This window comes from Mauremys mutica, chromosome 11, assembly GCF_020497125.1.
Source record: "Mauremys mutica isolate MM-2020 ecotype Southern chromosome 11, ASM2049712v1, whole genome shotgun sequence".
Lineage (NCBI taxonomy): Eukaryota > Metazoa > Chordata > Testudines > Geoemydidae > Mauremys > Mauremys mutica.
This window is the reverse complement of record NC_059082.1, coordinates 67,177,396-67,196,490: the sequence shown is the minus strand read 5'-3', so window position 1 is coordinate 67,196,490 and position 19,095 is coordinate 67,177,396. Positions and strand designations below refer to the sequence as shown.

Here is a 19,095-nt window from a genome sequence, read left to right as displayed (position 1 = left end):
AGGTTGATTTAAAGGTCCTGGGGCTCCCAGCCACAGCCGGAATACCAGGGCCTTTAAATCTTGAGAAGCCCCTTTCTTCCGGTTGAGGCCACGCCCCCCTCAGGATTCCAGCAGTACCAGTAAGTCCTGTAAGTTACTTTCACCCCTGGTTGGAAGAGACCTCAGGAGGTCATCTAGTCCAACCCCCTGCTCAAAGCAGGACCAATCCCCAGGCAGATTTTTACCCCAATTCCCTAAATGGCCCCCTCAGGAATTGAACTCACAACTCTGGGTTGAGCAGGCCAATGCTCAAACCACTGAGCTAAATATTTGCTAATGGGCTCTTCAGTCTAGCAAAGATAGGTATAACACAATCCAATGGCTCTAGGTTCAAGGTAGACATATTCAGACTGCAAATAAGGTGTACACTTTTAACAGTGAGGGTAATTAACCACTGGAACAATTTACCAAGAGTTGTGGTGGCCAGGGCCGGCTCCAGAGCCCAGCGGGGCAAGCACCTGCCTGGGGCGGCCCTGGGGGGGGGGGGCGGCAGGCTGGGCCGGCGGACCTGCCGCAGTCATGCCTGCGGGAGGTCCACCGGAGCCCCGGGAGCAGCGGACCTGCCGCAGGCATGACTGCGGAGGGGACGCTCGGCCGGCGGCTCCAGTGGACCTCCCGCAGACATGACTGCGGACGGTTCGCTGGTCCCGCGGCTCGGCTGGACCTCCCGCAGACATGCCTGCGGCAGCTCAACCGGAGCCGCCGGACCTGCGAACCGCCCGCAGCTGCGGGAGGTCCAGCCGAGCCACGCGACCAGCGGACCCTCCGCAGTCATGCCCGCGGGAGGTCCGCTGCTCCCGCGGCTCGGGGGCGCCTCCCGGGCATGACTGCTTGGGGCGGCCAAAAACCTAGAGCCGCCCCTGGTGGTGGCTTCTCCATGACTGGCAATATTTAAATCAAAATTTCATTATTTCTTTTAAAGGTATGCTCTAGTTCAAAAGGCATTATTCTAGGAGGAGTTCTATGGCCTGTGTTATACAGAAGGTCAGACTAAATGATCACAATGGTCCCTTCTGGCCTTTCTATGAATCTTTATTCATCATACTAGGAAACATTGGGTTTTAGTCCTGATCATTTGAAAGGTGAACAGCCCTGCCTCCTTTCATGGAGGAGTTTCCTGGAAGGCCCAGATTGGGCCGGGACTCATCTGTCATTCCCGAGGGAGAGGGGGTTATTTCAGGGGATGGAGAGGACTATTTGAAGTCAATAAACGCCATTTCAGCCAGCACCGTGCTCTGGCTCTCTGGGTAGATCTCTGCACCATATTTAGTCTGTTGCAGCATGCAAATAGCTTCAGTATTTCATATCCGGTATGCTGATGGGAATTCCTGGAGGATCCTAGCTTTCCCTTTTTGGGATGTCTCCCATGCACCGGTCTTGCTGAACAAAACTGTTTGCTACTGGAGTGGAGGGGGGGAACTGAGGACTGAAGGTTTCAGAGGAGTTGACAAGGACCAGATTCACGTCCAAGGCTGGCTCCAAGCACCTTTTCTTCCACTCCCCCAGCAGCTGGTGCCTGCCTCCTGTTCTTTCCACTACATCCTAGGGACCATTGCCCACAGCCATTTAACAGTCCTCTTCTTCCTTTTATGGACAGAGGGAAGTATTTTTATATAGATAAGTTATTTACAACACTTTCTCAGGAACTGGGCTGAGGCTGCAAAAAGCAAGACCAACTTCTGCAAAATGGTGGGGAGCTGGGAAAAATAACCTTCTTATTCCCCAGAGCCACACAAGGCTTAAAACAGCCGCAAGCTCTAAATGTTACATAAACACAAGGAGACAGAGAAAGACCTCCACCCCCCACACCGCCGCTGTGTTGGAAATAACCTCCCACTCCCAAACAACTCATACAGAACCCATCTTAGCTCCACATCAACAGGCCGATAGTCTGAATGGCTTTTGTAATAGGATCTCAACTACAGCTACCCCCGATCTGGCTTTCCCCTCTTGCTGGATCCCCAGCTGGAAGGCATACATAAGGAGATAGTTTATGTAAGGCAGGAAAGGGTTAAAGTGTCTCATTTGCTTGATCCAACACATCAGTTCCAGTCTGGGAAGTGGCAAAAAGAAATAACTCTGTTAATTTCAGGCACCACCTAGTACTATTGCACAAGGTGCAATTGGATGTCAGAAAATAAGGGGTGACACCCAGGTCGTAATTCTGTTTGGATTTTTGTGTTTGTTAATACTAAGGGAAAGGTTTGGGGGAAGTCACCAGCCCTGAACTGGGCCCCTCCAGAAACAAGGTTCTTGACTGATGAGCTCTCGTTTTTAGCCCAGGTACTGAAGATTTTCCAGCAGGAGGTGGTTTCTAGGGCCCCTCCCCATTGACCAGATTCTCCTCCTCTATATAGGGAGGCTGCAAAGGCAGAGAGGATTTGGACTGTTCCAGCTGTTAGCTGTACAGGTTCCGGACTCTCCAATTCACTCTCTGCTTCCCTACTTGGATATCTGTAAGTACTACTGTGACTGAGGACTCTCCTGCTGGGGGAGGGGGGTGGGAATGAACAGATGTTTCTAACATAGTTACTTTAGCAATCTAAATTATCATGTACCTTTGCAAAAGCAATTTATTTATGAATTACTTTCAGGTTACAAACACTTGCTGCTTAGGGTTACGAGATAGCAACTGTGAGAAAACAGGACAGGAGGTGGGGGGTAATAGCTGCCTATATAAGAAAAAGTCCCCCAAAACAGGACTGTCCCTTTAAAAACAGGACATGCTGCTTTACTTAAACTGTATTGTGACAGACCTACAAAATATGCTTGTTTGGCTTGCACCTGATTTGCATATTGCAAACAGAGCATTCAGTTAAAATTCACTGAAAGAGCACGGTAAACTCAAAATCTCCAAGTGGTGTGAGAAATTCATAATTTGTTTTATATCACTGCCATAGCTGCATCTGTTTATATAGAGATGTAGAGAAACAAATACCCAGATGATGTTGTGCGCAATATAATAATACTTTGCAATTCTATAGCAGCTTTTCCAGACAATGACAGGCACAAGCACTAATTAACTTCATATGTGTATCCAGTAAAGATGCTCTAGTAAAAGCAGTGGTAGTTTAGCAGCAGGTTTTCTTTATATGTTTTCAATACTAATCTATAAAATAACTTAGTTTTAATATTTAATTGATTACAATATAAATGTATTTGATTAAATATAATTAGCTTTGCTAATTTTTTGTTTAATTGCACAGCAAAAAAATCCTTTTAAAATACAAAAGAAAAGCATCACCTTTATTATTACATAAATAATAACATAGATTTGCATGTTAGGAATAAAGAGATTGCACTGCTAGATAAGATTTCTTCCCTGTTAGTGAGGTGCACTTGTTAATATTGTTTATATGCATAGATCTGAAGATTATTTTTTCCTTTAGAGGAAGAAACTAAGCAATAAACTCAAGTTTGTAATAAAAGTGATGTGAATAAAGAAAAATGTCAGTAGATGGCAGTATAGAAAGCATCATTGGTAATCCAGAAGAAAAAATCTCACTGATTTTTTATATTAGCATTTTTTTTTATTAATCAGAATATGACCCTTCCAACCTGGGATAGAAAAGTCAGTAAACCCGATTTGTTATTTAATTGTTAGATATTTTGTAACAGATATTTTTATTGCAAAAAATGTTCATAATTTTTTTTAAATAAATCAAATTGTATCTTATTCAAAAGTTTCTTTTAGCTATCAGCTCCTAAGAATGTACTTTGTAAAGGGTTGATATTCTGAACTACTAACAGTCAACATCATTTTTAAACCTCAACCACTGAAACCAAAAGTATGAACTCCTGGAATATTAACTACTGGAAAGCTAAAAGCTTGATTGAGTGGTAGTTTTAATTTAGTGCATGTTGCTGCTCTGGCTGTATTCACTTGGATGTAAACAATGATTTTTATTATCACATTTGCAATGGACATGTTATTCCCTAAAAGGTATTTGTTTTGAATTTGTTATCATTACATTTTTGTGGAACAGTTAGTATTGAGAAGAACATGACCATATATGGTAGCATCATGCATGGATGTATGCAGTGGATCCCAGCTCTTTACAAATTACTATGACTTATTAGTTGTGTATCTGTTGGCTTTTCTTTTAAACCTGTTCATATTATAAGGAATGAGGGAAAGCTTCTCTAGACCTTGTCATTCACTGCTCAAATGAAAAGATGGCTCAGTACATGCTGCTTATATTCTAGTGAACAAACATCCATATTCCAGAGTATATTGAGGCAAATTAACTTCTGTAGACAGTGGAGTTAAATTGGGAAGGAAACTGGTCTATTAACTTTTTTTCTACAGTTCATAATGTTGTAATAACCTGAGATAAAGCAATCATTCTGATTTCTTGGAAATCTTTAACTAGCTGTCAGTTACACAATCAGAGTTATGTAATCACTTGAATTATGAGCGACTGGAAAGTCTGCCAAGCAATCAAAGTAATTAAAATAAAAATAGTAACGATAAGTTTTTCAGTACTGACAATTTCCTTAAATGGAGAGTTTAGAAGAGAGAGCCATAGGAAACAGTTAAAATACTTGCGCCTAACACCTGGTCAAGAGAAGTTAAAGCTATTAATAAATTAACACTTTCTGTCTTCAAGTGCTGAAGGATGTTAACTAATTAACACATATATTAATATCCTCATTGTTTAGGTGGGAAATGGACAATCAGAGATTGTGCCTCATAGGAGAAGTCTGAGAGCCAATATTAGAACTCAGGAGTTCCTGGTTCCCAGTCCCACACTCATAGTACACTACTGTTGATTGCTTCAAAAAATTGGATATATTGAAGCTAGTGAATTTCCCATATTGGAGGGTTGACAACAAAGCAGCATGGCACCTCCTGTTTGATTTTACTGATATCAGTGTCACCTGCATTCTGAGTGCAATAATAGCTGCCTAATCCTCCTCCAGTCAGAAAATAACAAACTATTATGCCTGTGCCAGTGCTTTAATTGATGCCAGGCATGGGCTGTTAAGTGTAGCTCCAGAGCCATGGAATTCCTTTTAAGAATATTCTTTATGTTTGGATCTGTTTGGGGGTTAGGGGGTGGAAATACTTCCCCACTCCCCTAGCTCCCCACTCAGAAAAAAAAAGAGATGAGAAAGATCTTTCTAAGGAGTTATTGTAGCAAAGAAATTATGAATTTGGGCCAAACAGCTGGTTACTTGCTGTGTTCTCTGCTCTGATACTCCTTATGAGGACAGGACTTGTTTGTGGAAGTCATATTGTGCAAGTGGTGATGGGCAGCCACTATTCTAATAAATATTTCCCCTAAGCCTGTGATAAGCCTTTTATACCGGGAGGCATGTGCTGTAGAAAAGAGGGGTGAGGAGTAATTGCTTTCCCATTTAAACAAAAAAAAGTCTCTCTTAGGTAGGACCAGGGAGGCAACACCACTTGATCGACAACATTTTAATTAATTGCACTTCCTGGAAATGATTATACTTTTCTCCAAGAACAATATGCACTGTGTATATTTATTGTAAAGCACAGCGGTCAAATTCTGTCCTTTGAAATGAGGTGTGGAAGGGCAATGAAGACCATCTAGAAATGATCTGGGGTTGGGAAGAAAGAAGGAAGAGTATCCTCTCCTGAGAATGTAGGGGTGCATGTGCACAAGTGTTTGTGTACAAATATATATTCTGCACCCCCTTTATATTGCTGATTGGTGCATTCTGAAGGCAAAAAATTCACACTTCAAAAAGGTTTTGTGAGCTACAGAGATGTCATCTCTAGCAGGGCTGATTGAGCAGCAGCCAGAACGGGGAGATTCCATCTCAACCTGGGCAACTGCCCCAGCTCTCCCTTCTGTTTGTGGGGATTTCTAACAAGGGCCCTGCAGCACATCACTATGTATAATTGTACATATAGTGTTGTGGCAGGACCAATGTTCAAATATAAAAGTTTGATTTGTTTTAGCACCCAATTGCAGGGATGGATTAAAGCAGAATCTGTGGGGCCAAGCCTTGGGGTCATAGGGTGCTTGAAACAGCTGATGGCTGCCTGCTTGGGTGGACTGGGTTGCCTTACACAGGTGGGAGATCAAGGGCTCATGAATGGGAGGAAGAAAAGAACCACTTGGAGGGCTGGGGTGGGGAGGGGGGATTAATAAATGTCTTTTGAGGAGGGAGAAATGTAGGTTAATTTGAGTCCTATTTATCCGTCATCTACCTTCCTATAAGTTTGACACATAAAGGGTGCAGTGAGAAAGATTAACATGAGCAGCCTTACACAAGAGGTCCTGACTGTAGACTAAGGGTTCTCAAACTGGGGTCAGGACCCCTCAGGGGGTCACAAGGTTATTACAGGGGGGGTCACAAGCTGCCAGCCTCCAGCATTTTGTAATGCTGTTAAATATATAAAAAAGTGTTTTTAATTTATAAGGGGGGGGTCACACTCAGAGGCTTGCTATGTGAAAGGGGTCACCAGTACAAACGTTTGAGAACCACTGTTGTAGCCCAATTCCTACTCTTGGATACATACATGCGCCTCCCATTGAATTCAATGCATTCTGCACTGACGGAAGCTTCTGTGTACTTTTCAGGGCTAGCCTCATGCAGAGTGCAATTTGGCTTTCTTGTGTAATAACTCAAAGCGGTCATTTACTCCATGCCAAAACTCTTCCAGAATCAATAGCAACAATCAGTTCACTTATGAAAAGTATCGGAAGAGACAGGAGAACATAGTTCAGTAGGATAGACCTCTTTCTCTGTCTATCATTCTGTGCTGCATGTAAGGTGCTTGTGACTTCTGTCAACACTTGTTTTTAGGCACAGTAAGGAAGGGAGACGTGAACTTTTTCTTAATCTTTGAGTGACAAAGCAGCGGAAAAATCCTTAGGCCATTATCTAATCAGTGACCAAATTTACACCAGATTAGGATTCTTAATGATCATATTAGCGTTTTTAGAATTTGGCGGATTTTTGTAAAGAGAGATCATAGGATAACTTGGAAGGTTGGTTTTCACTGTCATCCATAGGCCCTTTCCAAGTAGCAATATTTGACACTACAACCCCCGTCCCAGTGTTCAATTGGGTCTAAATCTTTGTCCTAGTGAAGTAAACGTCAAAGCTCTTATTGACTTCACTGGGACAAGGATTTGGTCCTTAGAGAACACCATTTCCATGTGTTGCTTTACCAGCCCTTTTGGAGTAAGTGAGCATTTTCTGCTTTCATCAGTACAGAGGTCAAATATTGATCTCTTGCAGTTCTCTCCTAAGAAATTCATGGGTCTTAAGGATCATATCCTGCAAGGCTTTTGCACACAGCCCCCTTGCAGAAAGCACTGACTACAATAAGAGTTCTGCATGATGAAGGCCGACAGCAGTCAGGCCCCTATGTGAATAAATAGACAAAGTGTTATGCCCCTTCGTCGGTTCAGCTGATGCCAAGATGCCTGGGTGAATTTTCCGTCTTTCATTCTTCTGACAATGATAGTGTCAGTAAAATGAAGACATTTAGAGGTAAGTCACTTAGTGGAGTTTGAGATTTCCAAAGGAGGCTAAAGAAGTTAGGTGCCCAACTTCCATTGAATTTCAATTAGACTTGATTGGGAAGGAAACTGGTCTATTAACTTTTTTTCTACAGTTCATAATGTTGTAATAACCTGAGATAAAGCAATCATTCTGATTTCTTGGAAATCAGCTCCCTTCAGCTCCTCTAAAATCCCAGTCTTTCTTTAAGGTGTATGATTATTCATGTTACCCCCAGAGATTCACGTGACACTTAATATATGGAGATATACCTATCTCATAGAACTGGAAGGGACCCCGAAAGGATACTAAAGTGTGTGTCTGCTTTGCCAGATAGAAAATTGCTGTGCGAGTATGTTCACACCGACTCATTCCAGGTGAGGACTGTTTTGGTTAGCTGTGAGTAGTCACATTGGTTGACTGTAGTGGTCCATAGCACTCTGGTCTTTGAACTGCCTCAGGATTAACTTTTTTTTGGATGCTGTGAATATTCAATTCATTCACACCAGGGAAAGGCCTGCCTTTTGTCTCTGGGCTATTTTCTTCCCTTTCTCCCATTTTTCCTCCCTGCCTTTTCCTCCTCAGATTTACTGCCTCTCTTCCCCCAATTCTTCTTCCTGCAGAACCGGGCAACTGACCAGTCACATATTCTCTTCCCTGCTTTAGTGCCTTTGCTACCATCACTTGAACTCCTCCTTGTCTTCCTTGCTGCAGCAGCAAGGAACCTAACTGGGGACCTCTTTTCTGACCTGTTGGAGCAGGAAAGAAAACCAAATAGCCACCTTTTCGCCCCGCTCTGGAGTATGTGTGGTGGGCTATGGGAGATGGCTTACAACTATCTGTGCCTGCCATCCCCAGCTCAGCCACTTGCCGGCATCTTGTGGGCAGGTGATCAGCCAGAGTACTAGAAGAAGCTGCTGGTTGGGAGTAAGCAAAGCAGCTACAACTTTCAGCTGAGGAAAGGAGCTGTACTGCAGCTGCTTTATCTGAGTGCCATTAGAGTTGGGTACAGGATGCTGGTACAGCATCCCTGCTTATACCAGCCCTGTTTGAGTACCACATTAGATGAGGCCTGATGTGCCAAGACTGGTTTCAGGCTTGTAACCTTTTTACTGTCCCCTTCTTGTGCGCATATCTATCCTTGGACAGATGATCTGTCACTATCTAAATAGTATGGAAAGAGTACATTAAGCTGGTTTCATCAGTCATGGATCTCAGAGTTAGTCTGAGTCTGCTGCTAAACTCTTAACTTTATTTTCTTTTTTTCTCTTGACCTTTTTCTTAATCTGGCTCTTCCCTGAGTGCAACAGAATTAAAATGGTTTGAAGTAGTGTTTGGCAATCGTTTGTTTCCATCCTTTTTTGGAATGCAGCCTGGGAACTTGTTCTTTTACTAATTATTTCATTATTACATTGGCACTTCAGTATGCACCCAGAAAATATTTAGATAACAAGAAATCTTGTTTGTCTCTCATCTCTGTTAGCTCTGTATTGAACGAGAAACAGGGATGTGGCCGGCTTTTGCTATTCATTTTAAAGCAGTGCACTGAAAATCTGAATTATAGACACTAATTATGCATTATTTTTCTGACTGATCTTTTGTGTAAAACCTCCAAAAAAGAAATAAAAGTGATAAACCTGTGATCATGTCATTTTAGTGTCATCAAAGCTTTCAGTTTCCCTAGATGATTTCAGACCAAGTAATCCAAAATAACAATGATCTTGCCCCTAAAAAGTGTCTCTCAGCCAAATCAGTCCTATAACGCTTCACCAATTTTCCTGCTTGACTGAGCAAATATAACTGGTTATTTCTTTGCACTGATTTTGTTACTGAATAAAATTCTATTACTTGGAAAATAATTCATCTTTATTAGTTCACAACATGTGCTTCAGGTTGTCCAGCAGTTCTGAAAGCATCCACTTACTTGTTACTGTACAGTGTGACAACTCATAGGATAAGTGACGAACAGTATAATAATCATAAAATGTACAGCAAGCACCGCAAAATTAATAGGGGCATTGACAGTGGTAGATTCATAGATGTACACCGAGCACCACACAATTCCTAATTAGCCCCAAAACAGCAGGGCCAGGGAGAGGACAATACACCACAACACCTTACTGTGAGTCCGGTTAAAATGCTCTTTCAAATCCTCCCTGAGCCATATAGTTCTACGTTGAGGTTGTTTACTAGCCCTTGTGTCTAGCTGTTCAAACTCAGCAGCCAGCCACTCCATCCCAGGAGCAACTTTTCCCCCTTGGCTTTACAGATGTTATGCAGGAGACAGCAGGCAGCTATACCCATTGGGATGCCTTTTCACTGAGATCCAATCTTGTAAGTAAACACCAGCATCCCTGCAATCAAGAAAAAGTGCCTTCAACTGTCATTCTGCATCTGCTGAGCTGGTAGTAGAATTCTTCCTTGGTACTGTCGAGGGGGCTGGTGTATGGCTAGATAATCCAGGAGAACAAGGGGTAGACCGGGTCCCCCAGGAAAATTATTGTTTTTTTTCAACATCACCAATACTAATCTGCTAGTTGGGAAAGAAAGTCCCTGCTTGTAGCCTTGTGAATAGTCTTGTGTTCTTAAAGATGTAAGCATCATGGAATTTCCCTGACCAGCCAACACTGATGTCAATGAATTATTTCTGGTGATCCACCAATATTTGCATAACCCATAGAAAAGTAGCCCTTTCTGTTGATGTACTTTGTAGCAAGGTACCCTGGTGCCAAAATAGGGATATACTCTGTCTATTGCTCCACCCCATTTCAGGAACCTCATTGCTGCAAATCAATCAACTATGGTCTACATATTGCTGGCATGGTCGGCTTTAAGCCAATTCCCCCGATTCCCCGGAATCAGGCCCCGTGCCTTAGGCATCTTAATTTTTTTTTAAACTCACCTGGCGGTGGGGGAGGTCCGCTCCGGGGCTTTGGCGGCACTTCAGCGGCGGCGGTGGGTCCGCTCCGGGGCTTTGGTGGCATTTTGGTGGCATTTTGGTGGCGGGGGGTCCTTCAGTGCCGTGGAAGACCCGGAGCGGACCCCCCCACCGCCAAAGTGCCGCCAAAGCCCAGGACCACTGCTGGGTATTCAAATCGGGCTCCGCCCTTCATAAAGCCGGCCCCGATTGCTGGGACTCACAGATCTGCATGGCAGGAAACAAGTAACAGCCCTGCACACTTGCATGACAATGGCCCCCTCGAGTGGATTTTCCAACTCTAAAATCATTTCACACTGACGGGTAGCAATCCAGCATTGCAAGTTGCCAAAGCACTGTCACCACTCACTTCTCCACTGTCAGTGCAGCTCTCATTTTGGTCTCTGCACTGGAGGACTGGAGCAAACTCAGCACACAGATCTAGGAATGTGGCCTTATCCAACTGAAAGTTCTGCAGCCACTGCTCATCATCGCAAGCCTGTATTATGATGCAATTCCAACACTTGGTGCTCATTTATCGGGCCCAGAAGCTGCACTCCACCATCTGTAACTGCTCTGTGAACACAACCAAAAACCTTGAACTGGTTCTCACTGTGTCCCACAGCAGTCTGTCCTCCAAGAAATCAGCACATTTCTCATTGCTTTGATTCTTCTCCTGGATCTGTAAATACCAGAAAATCATGCATCCTGTGCTTACAGCGCTTATGACAATAGTACAGAGCTGTGCAGGTTCCCGGCTTCTGTTGGAGATGGTGGACTGCAAGGGTTTGTGGGATTTTTTTTAAAAGGTGCAACAAGTATGGGATATAGATGACATGGGATGAAGACAGTTGCATGCTGGGAAGTTGTCCCTTTGCTCCCAGTCATCCCTGGATTGTATTACCAAAACTTCCCAAAAGATGGTGCACTGGACGGTGGTGGGTTGCATACTGGGATACTTTCCCATCATGCAGCTCACTGTGCACTGACACAAGAACCCCTGGTGAGTATGCCCAGTGTCAATGTAGGAAGCTAGGTCTGACTCACACAAGTGATATAACAACTATGGTGGCTTTATGCAGATGCAACTTGTGTCGACCAAAGTTTGTAGTGTAGACATGGCCTCATACTGCATGCCTGGCCCCTCTGCCTCTCAATCTCCCTACAATTATTCTCCTCTCTCTACTCCCACCCAACACACACACAACACTAAGTTATACAGCCTTAAGGAACAGAAGTGGCCAGACCTAGCAAATAGATTAAATGCTAAGGAACCTGAAGTTCTTGAACTGCCTGACTGAAAGGTTAATTTTAGACTGCTCCGTAAAGGCCTGAGCCAAAGACTATTGAAGTCAATGAAATGATTCCCACTGGTTTCAATGAACTTTGGATGATACCCTAAAAATGGCCAGATTAATGCTAAAATAGATGATTGTGTGCAGTGTTGTAGCCGTGACGGTCCCAGGATATTAGAGAAAGGTGGGTGAGGTACTATCTTTTATTGGACCAAATGATTGGCAGGAGTGAACTCCAGAGGCAGTGACCTTCTAGTGAGAATGCTTAGTGCTAGAAGCACGAAGGTACACAAAGGTCAAACACTGTTGCGCTACAATGACATGAGTGGTTCCTATCTACAATGTATCTTTCAGTCAAACTGATCCAGAATACAACTATGTATGTTGCATCCAACGAAGTGGGTATTCACCCACGAAAGCTCATGCTCCAATACGTCTGTTAGTCTATAAGGTGCCACAGGACTCTTTGCTGCTTTTACAGATCCAGACTAACATGGCTACCCCTCTGAAACTATGTATGTTGTTGCAAGCTTTCCTATGTATATATGACAATTTATAAATTGCAGTAGATTTCTGTAACATTTCTACGCTCTTTTTTGTCAGATTTTACAGTTTCCCAATAAGACTTTAATTAGTAACAATTTCCTGCAAGAGTCAATAGTACTTTGTAAATACCATCTGATTAACAGTTTTAGAGAGATATTAGTGAACTCCACTCTGCCCTGACAAGATTAAGGCAATTGAGTGATGGTGGCAACCGAATATATATTAATGAAAATCTGCCCAAGCATCTTTTATGGACAGATTCAGAACAACTAGGTGATGCCCATGACACTAACAATAGTACTATGTAACTTCTGTGTGATCACTATTTAACCATGTTTTGATTGGAACTCAGAATTCACATTTGCCTTCTTTTAAAACAAGGTTTTACTTTCTCAACAGGTGACTATTGAGTCAAAATGGCACAGAAAACTCAGCTAAGTGATGATGAGAAGTTCCTCTTTGTAGACAAAAACTTCCTTAACAGCCCACTTGCCCAAGCAGACTGGACAGCTAAAAGATTAGTATGGGTCCCCTCAGAAAAGCAAGGATTTGAAGCAGCAAGTATCAAGGAAGAGAAAGGAGATGAGGTTGTTGTCGAGCTGGCAGAAAATGGAAAGAAAATTACAATCAGCAAGGATGACATCCAGAAGATGAACCCTCCAAAATTCTCCAAAGTGGAGGACATGGCAGAGCTGACTTGCCTCAATGAAGCTTCAGTGCTGCACAATCTAAGGGAGAGATACTTCTCAGGTCTAATTTACGTAAGTAAACTCAGGTTCATCGCTGTTATCTACTGATGAGTTGACCGAGTCCTGTCATGAAACTGACACACCTTAGCCAATGCAGAGACATTCTGTGTTTCTGAACAATGACCTGTGTGGATTATGCCTTTCCTCCTGATGCTTCCCAGTGTATAATGCATTTGGTCCATGTTCCTATTTGACTTTTTTGTATATTCTATATTTCCCCCTGTTTGACTTCTTCTATTGTAACTAAGGATACAGCCTCTGTAGCTCTTTTGCACACTGGCTCAGGGGAAGGCCAAAGGCTTGCTAATTCTGAAAGAACAGTGGTGACTTTGGAGGTTTTCCTTAGATAATCATAGGGTCATGGGACTAATAGGGACCTTGAGAGGTCATCTAGGCAGGACTTATAATAGTTAGTCCCACCATGTGTGCAGGAGACTGGACTAGATGACCTCTCGAAGTCCCTTCCAGTCCTGTGATTCTATGATTCTAAGTATTATCTAGACCAGGGGTCAGCAACCTTTCACAAGTGTGTGCCAAGTCTTCATTTATTCACTCTAATTTAAGGTTTCGTGTGCCATTAATACATTTTAACGTTTTTAGAAGGTCTCTTTCTATAAGTCTATAATATATAACTAAACTATTGTTGTATGTAAAGTAAATACGGTTTTTAAAATGTTTAAGAAGTTCATTTAAAATTAAATTAAAATGCAGAGCCCCCCACAGATCAGTGGCCAGGACCTGGGCAGTGTGAGTGCCACTGAAAATCAGCTTGTGTGCCGCCTTTGGCACGGGTGCCATAGCTTGCCTACCCCTGATCTAGACCATTCCTGACAGGTGTTTGTCTAACCTGCTCTTAAAAATCTCCAATGATGGAAATTCCACAAACTCCCTAGGCAATTTATTCCAGCGCTTAACCACCCAGAGAGTTAGGAAATTTTTCCTAATGTCCAACCTAAACCTCCCTTGCTGCAATTTAAGCCCATTGCTTCTTGTCCTGTCCTCAGAGGTTAAGAAAAACAATTTTTCCCTCCTCCTTGTAATATTGTTTTACATACTTGAAATCTTTTACCATGTCCCCCCTCAGTCTTCTCTTTTCCAGACTAAACAAACTCATTTTTTTCAGTCTCCCCTCATAGGTCATGCTTTCTAGACCTTTAATCATTTTTGTCGCTCTTCTCTGGACTCTCTCCACTTTGTCCACATCCTTCCTGAAATGTGGTGCCCAGAACTGGACACCATACTCCAGATGAGGCCTAATCAGTGCAGAGTAGAGCAGAGAATTACACCTCTACCCTGATATAACGCGACCCGATATGAGGCGGGTTCGCATACAAGGCGGTAAAGCTCTGACATGCTGCTCTGGGCAGTGTATTAAGGGTGCCAAGCCAGGCCGGGTTTGATAAGGGGCAGAGGGTCTCGGGGGCAGTCAGGGGCTTCCCCCCCCAGGGTCTGGGGGGCAGGAGCTGTGGGAGGGCACTTTTGGCGGCCCCGCAGTTCCAGAGTGGCCTGGGGGAATAGCGGGGGGGCCGGGAGCAGCCCACTCTGCTTCCCTTGCCCCGGCCCCAGCTGTGTCACTCGGGGGAGGAGGCTTGGGGGAAGGGATCCCCCCCTCACTCACCAGCAGCGGCAGAAGCAGAGCAGCCCGGCTCCAGCCCGCTCTACTCCGCCAGCCCCCAGCCGCAGCGCTCTGCTTCCCGCCGCAGGTGAGTATGGGGGGCGTCCTTTCCCCAACTTCCCCGCACTCACCTGCGGCGGGAAGTGAGCGACACAGCCCCAGCCCACTCCGCTTTCCTTGCCCCGGCCCCAGCCGTGTCACTGCAGGGCAGCTGGGGAAAGGTCCTGCACTCGCCTGCCTGGCAGGAAGTGGAGCGCCACGGCTGGGAGCTGGCGGAGTGCAGCTGGCTGGGGCTGGGCTGTTCCGCTTCCTGACACCAGTGAGTGCGGGGAGGTCAGGGAAAGGACGCCCACCGCACTCACCTGCGGCAGGAAGCAGAGCAACGCGGCCCCAGCCCGCTCCACTCTGCCACCTCCCAGCCCCCTGTCTACTGTTCTGTGATATACAAAACTGCCCATCCCTACTCAAGCGCTTAACACTAGTGAACTCGCTTATAGTTCAGAAAAATCGGGAGGCATTTAAACAGAGCTCCTGGCTTCATTCTCATTCATTCCTTAACTAATTGGAACAATTCTCACTTCACTTGTAGTCATACATTGACTTCTTTGGAACACATGGACATAACGGAGAGAAGAATTTGACCTAAATTGTTTAAAAAAAATATTTTTCCCTGAAGGACATCTCTCATGAAATGTAGACTCCTCATTTTGCTAGAGACTAGGATAACTGGAATAGAAAGTTCAAATTACCCGCCCTGTCCATTTACATTATATTGCCTTTTTAATATACATTCAACAATAAAATTGGACAAGCATCATCAAACTCCCTGCAAATAAGCTTTGAGGAAAAGATTAAGATATGTCCTTTTTGTAGTGCTTACTAAAAGTATATGAAATGGGGATATTATCAGAGGGAAAACAATCTGTCCATGTAGAACTAGCACTTAAGCCAACAATGCTGTTCACTTTGCTATTATTCCCTGCTGGCATTATCTTATTTAAGAAAATATGATTTGAGCACTTCCCAAACAAACTCTAAGCACATTCAAAACCAGTGTTTAGTTTTCTTGAATGATAATAGCTCATTTGCTTCTGTTTTCCATGGGGCAGGCTGAGGCACTGGAAAAAGATAGAACCTTTACTTCTTTTACTGTAGCAGTCACTCCTAAAGCTACGTCTACACTACCCGCCGTATCGGCGGGGTAAGTTATCGATATAAGATACTTCGACTTCAGCTACGTTATTCACGTAGCTGAAGTTGCGTATCTTATATCGATTTTTCCCCTTAGTGTAGACCAGCCCTAAGATGGCTATTTTCTGGAAAAACTCCAAGCCTGTTTTAGAGCATCATGGAAAATTCAGGAAGAAATAAGGATAAAAATTGTCCTTCCTCTTGCTATCATATTTCATGTTGCTCAGAAAAAAATAGAACCTGCCTTCTAAACAACCAAGTCCGACACAATCCTAGATCAAAGGATGATGATAAACATGAAAATCGGTAAACTATTTCATATATATTTCGAGCAACAAGTGACAAAACTTCCATTGACTCTATTGGGAGCAGGAGCAGGCCATTTGTGTAGATAGATTAGATGAGATTGATAATCTCCCATTAAAACGAAATGATGTCACTATGAATCCTGGGAGAAACACACCCAATTTTTGCCTTAAAATTCAGACAGTAAGTATTAAACTATAGGAAAAATATGTTTGGACTAGAACCAGATTATCTCATGGTGTCTTTCCTTAAATATTTTTTATCCTAGTACCATATAACAAAAGACACATTAACACAACTCTTTGACTACAGGTAAAATTTTAGGGTAGAATTCCACTCTCTGATCTACATACTGGAGGCCAGAGTCTCAGGTGGTGTAAATCAGCATAGCTTCTTTGGATTCAGCGAAGTTATGTCGATTTAACCTGTTGTGGACCCGGCTCTGGATGTACACTCTACTGTTTGGCTCTCACTCCATGGCTGGGGGATTGATGTCAGTGGGAGATTTGCTCACATAGTCAGAGCAGTATAGTGAAGGTCAGGCCCATTGTTCAAATTGGAAAGACAAATAGAGTCCTTAAAGTCCTACTGGCTGTCTCTTTCAGCATTGGCTGTGAGGTTAGGGCATTGCAAGGTGAGCAGATTCAGTTTCCAGGGCCTGGCTGTATCAGATTAGTATTTGTCTTTCTGAGGCTTGAAGTAGGAGAGATGTAAGTAGGTTGCCCAATTCCAGTAAGTGCATCTCCATCAGACGATTAGAGAGAAACCATAATGTCCCAGCTGCCTGGAACTCAAAGGAAAATGATGTGCTTTTAACGGAGAAAGCAGAAGGAATATTTCTAACACTAATTGAACACACACAGTTTACATCCTTAGTGCTTTTACATAAGATTTTAAAGGCTCAGTTCTCTCCCCGGAGTCTGCAAGGACAGTTGTGGCAGAGGGGCATTCACCTCCTGGGGGGGGCAGGGGCAGGAGTAACATCTGCACTTTCTAAGAGGAGGAGTTTTAACTTACAGCCTGTGGTTGGTAGGAGTCCCACCAGTGGAAGCTGCCCAGAAGATGCACTGAATCAACACATATCCAGGGTGCCCTGGCCCTGCACCCATCCCTAGATGGCCCAACCTATTTTCTGGGCTGTGTCTTCCGGCTCTTGACCCTCTGTGGACTGGCATGTGGGTGACTTGAGCTTCTGAATCCCCCTGTCTGGGCAGACTGTATCGATGGGGGCTGGTAGCTTGATTTAACCGATGCAGAAATATCTTTTAACACTAAGTGATAGAAGATCATTAAATCTTGGCTACAGAATGCTTCATATGCACTAATTCTCCTTCTCAATACCCTTACTAGGTAGGTACCTGGGATTGTATCTAAGCTTTCACAAGTTGGGAAAGGAAGATCTCAAGTAATTTGCCCAAAATCAGACAGAGCCTATGTCATAGCTCAGATTAAAAGTCTGGACTCCTGTGCTTGGATCAGTAGCTCATATTGTCTCCCTGCCTAAATAAACACTTCGCTATAACTTCTTACTCTATAAGTCCCTGATTCAGCAAGGTACTTAGGCACATGCCTAACTCAAAGTACAAGAGTTATCCTACTGACTCCAGTAGGACGAGTCACATGCTCAAAGTCAGGTGATTTTTAAGTACCTAGCTGAATTGAAGCCTAAGTTAGAACTGTTCTTAAATGGGAAGTCTACATGCTTTTTCGTGGGGGAGGAAGTGATGTTAGCTATGCAAGATAAAGCTGCCCAGCTGTCCTTGCTTTTAAAAGCCTTAAGGGAATCAGTCTTTCAATCACTATGTAACTTTAAACTATTATTATTTAAAACTTCTAATTGTTTTAGACATATGTAGTCCTTCAACATTGGTTATAGGAGTCTGAGACAGAGTTTTTTTAAACTGAATATTTGCCCAGTCTGAAGAAAACCCCACTGTCCATTTAGTTCTGAGCTCTTCTCTCTCTCCAGTATATGGGATCATTTCAGAATGTTTGGAGTTGGGATTTCCCTTCAAGGCTCCAATGCCAAAGAGAATCCAGGGTTAGGAACTAGTGACCTACCATCACCAGTTCTAGCGTAGGGACCTTGAAGGAAGTGAAGAGCTTGACCATACTTTCCTTGATTTCTCACATAAGAACATGCAGATGCAGCAGCAGAGTTTCCAAAGGTGGTAGAAGTGTAAGCATTGGGGTCCTTTGACCTAACCAGAATGGACCACAGGAGTTCTCCTGCATAGTGCAAGTAACCAACCTGTTGATCAGCGCTGCAAACTGATGGATGCTATTTCTGTGTTTGCTTAATACCATATACGGTGTTCAGTCTGTGTTTAAAACTTGTGCTGTTTCCTAATAAAGTCAAGAAAGGGAAATCCTTGTGCCCATATTTTAAGTCTCTGCTCAAGGACACAAGCCTGCAGAGATGCCTTTGCGTGGTCACATTTTGGAGGTTCTTGTGGTGGCTACTGTACAGCTAGACCCATACTCAGACATATTCCTTAGATCCAGGAAGGGAAAGATCAAATAGCAGCAGCCTCCTGAGAAATCACTCAAATGGTATATTAAAAAACTGTCCAATAATAATTCAGCTATATAAATATAAATTAAAGTAATTGGAAGATGTTAAATTCTTAAACTATTGTAGTTTATATTTTACAACACACTGTTTTCCTTATAATTTTCTTTTTTAAAATCTAACATGAAGTTTTGATTATGAATAAATGGACAAGTTTATAGTTCATTTGTGAATTGTTCAAGATCTGCTAGCTAGCCAGAGTCATGCAAACAAATTTCAGTCTGTGAAGTGCTTGCACACTGTTCACTTTGACTACCTGCTATTCATTATTTGTGGTACATGATTAGTCACTTACATCATATGCTATTGTCTCTGCTACTGATTGGATAGCTGAAACCTTTTAAAATAAAAGAGAATAATGAAAAGCAAATGATGAACAA

At 43.3% G+C, this 19,095-nt stretch overlaps 1 protein-coding gene across 2 annotated transcripts in view; it reads left to right on the top strand.

Moving 5' to 3' along the window:
* Positions 1 to 2,419: 2,419 nt before the first annotated feature.
* The window catches only part of MYH11 (myosin heavy chain 11), a 108,185-nt gene continuing 91,509 nt past the window's right edge, over positions 2,420 to 19,095 (top strand). Inside the window, exons 1-2 of one of the 2 annotated variants that reach the window (XM_044979170.1) lie at positions 2,420 to 2,495; positions 12,682 to 13,043. In XM_044979170.1, the coding sequence (XP_044835105.1) occupies positions 12,699 to 13,043 (345 nt within the window). In that variant the 5' untranslated portion in view covers positions 2,420 to 2,495; positions 12,682 to 12,698. The remainder of the gene's footprint in view (positions 2,496 to 12,681; positions 13,044 to 19,095) is intronic. The other variant, XM_044979169.1, reaches the window with a different exon arrangement.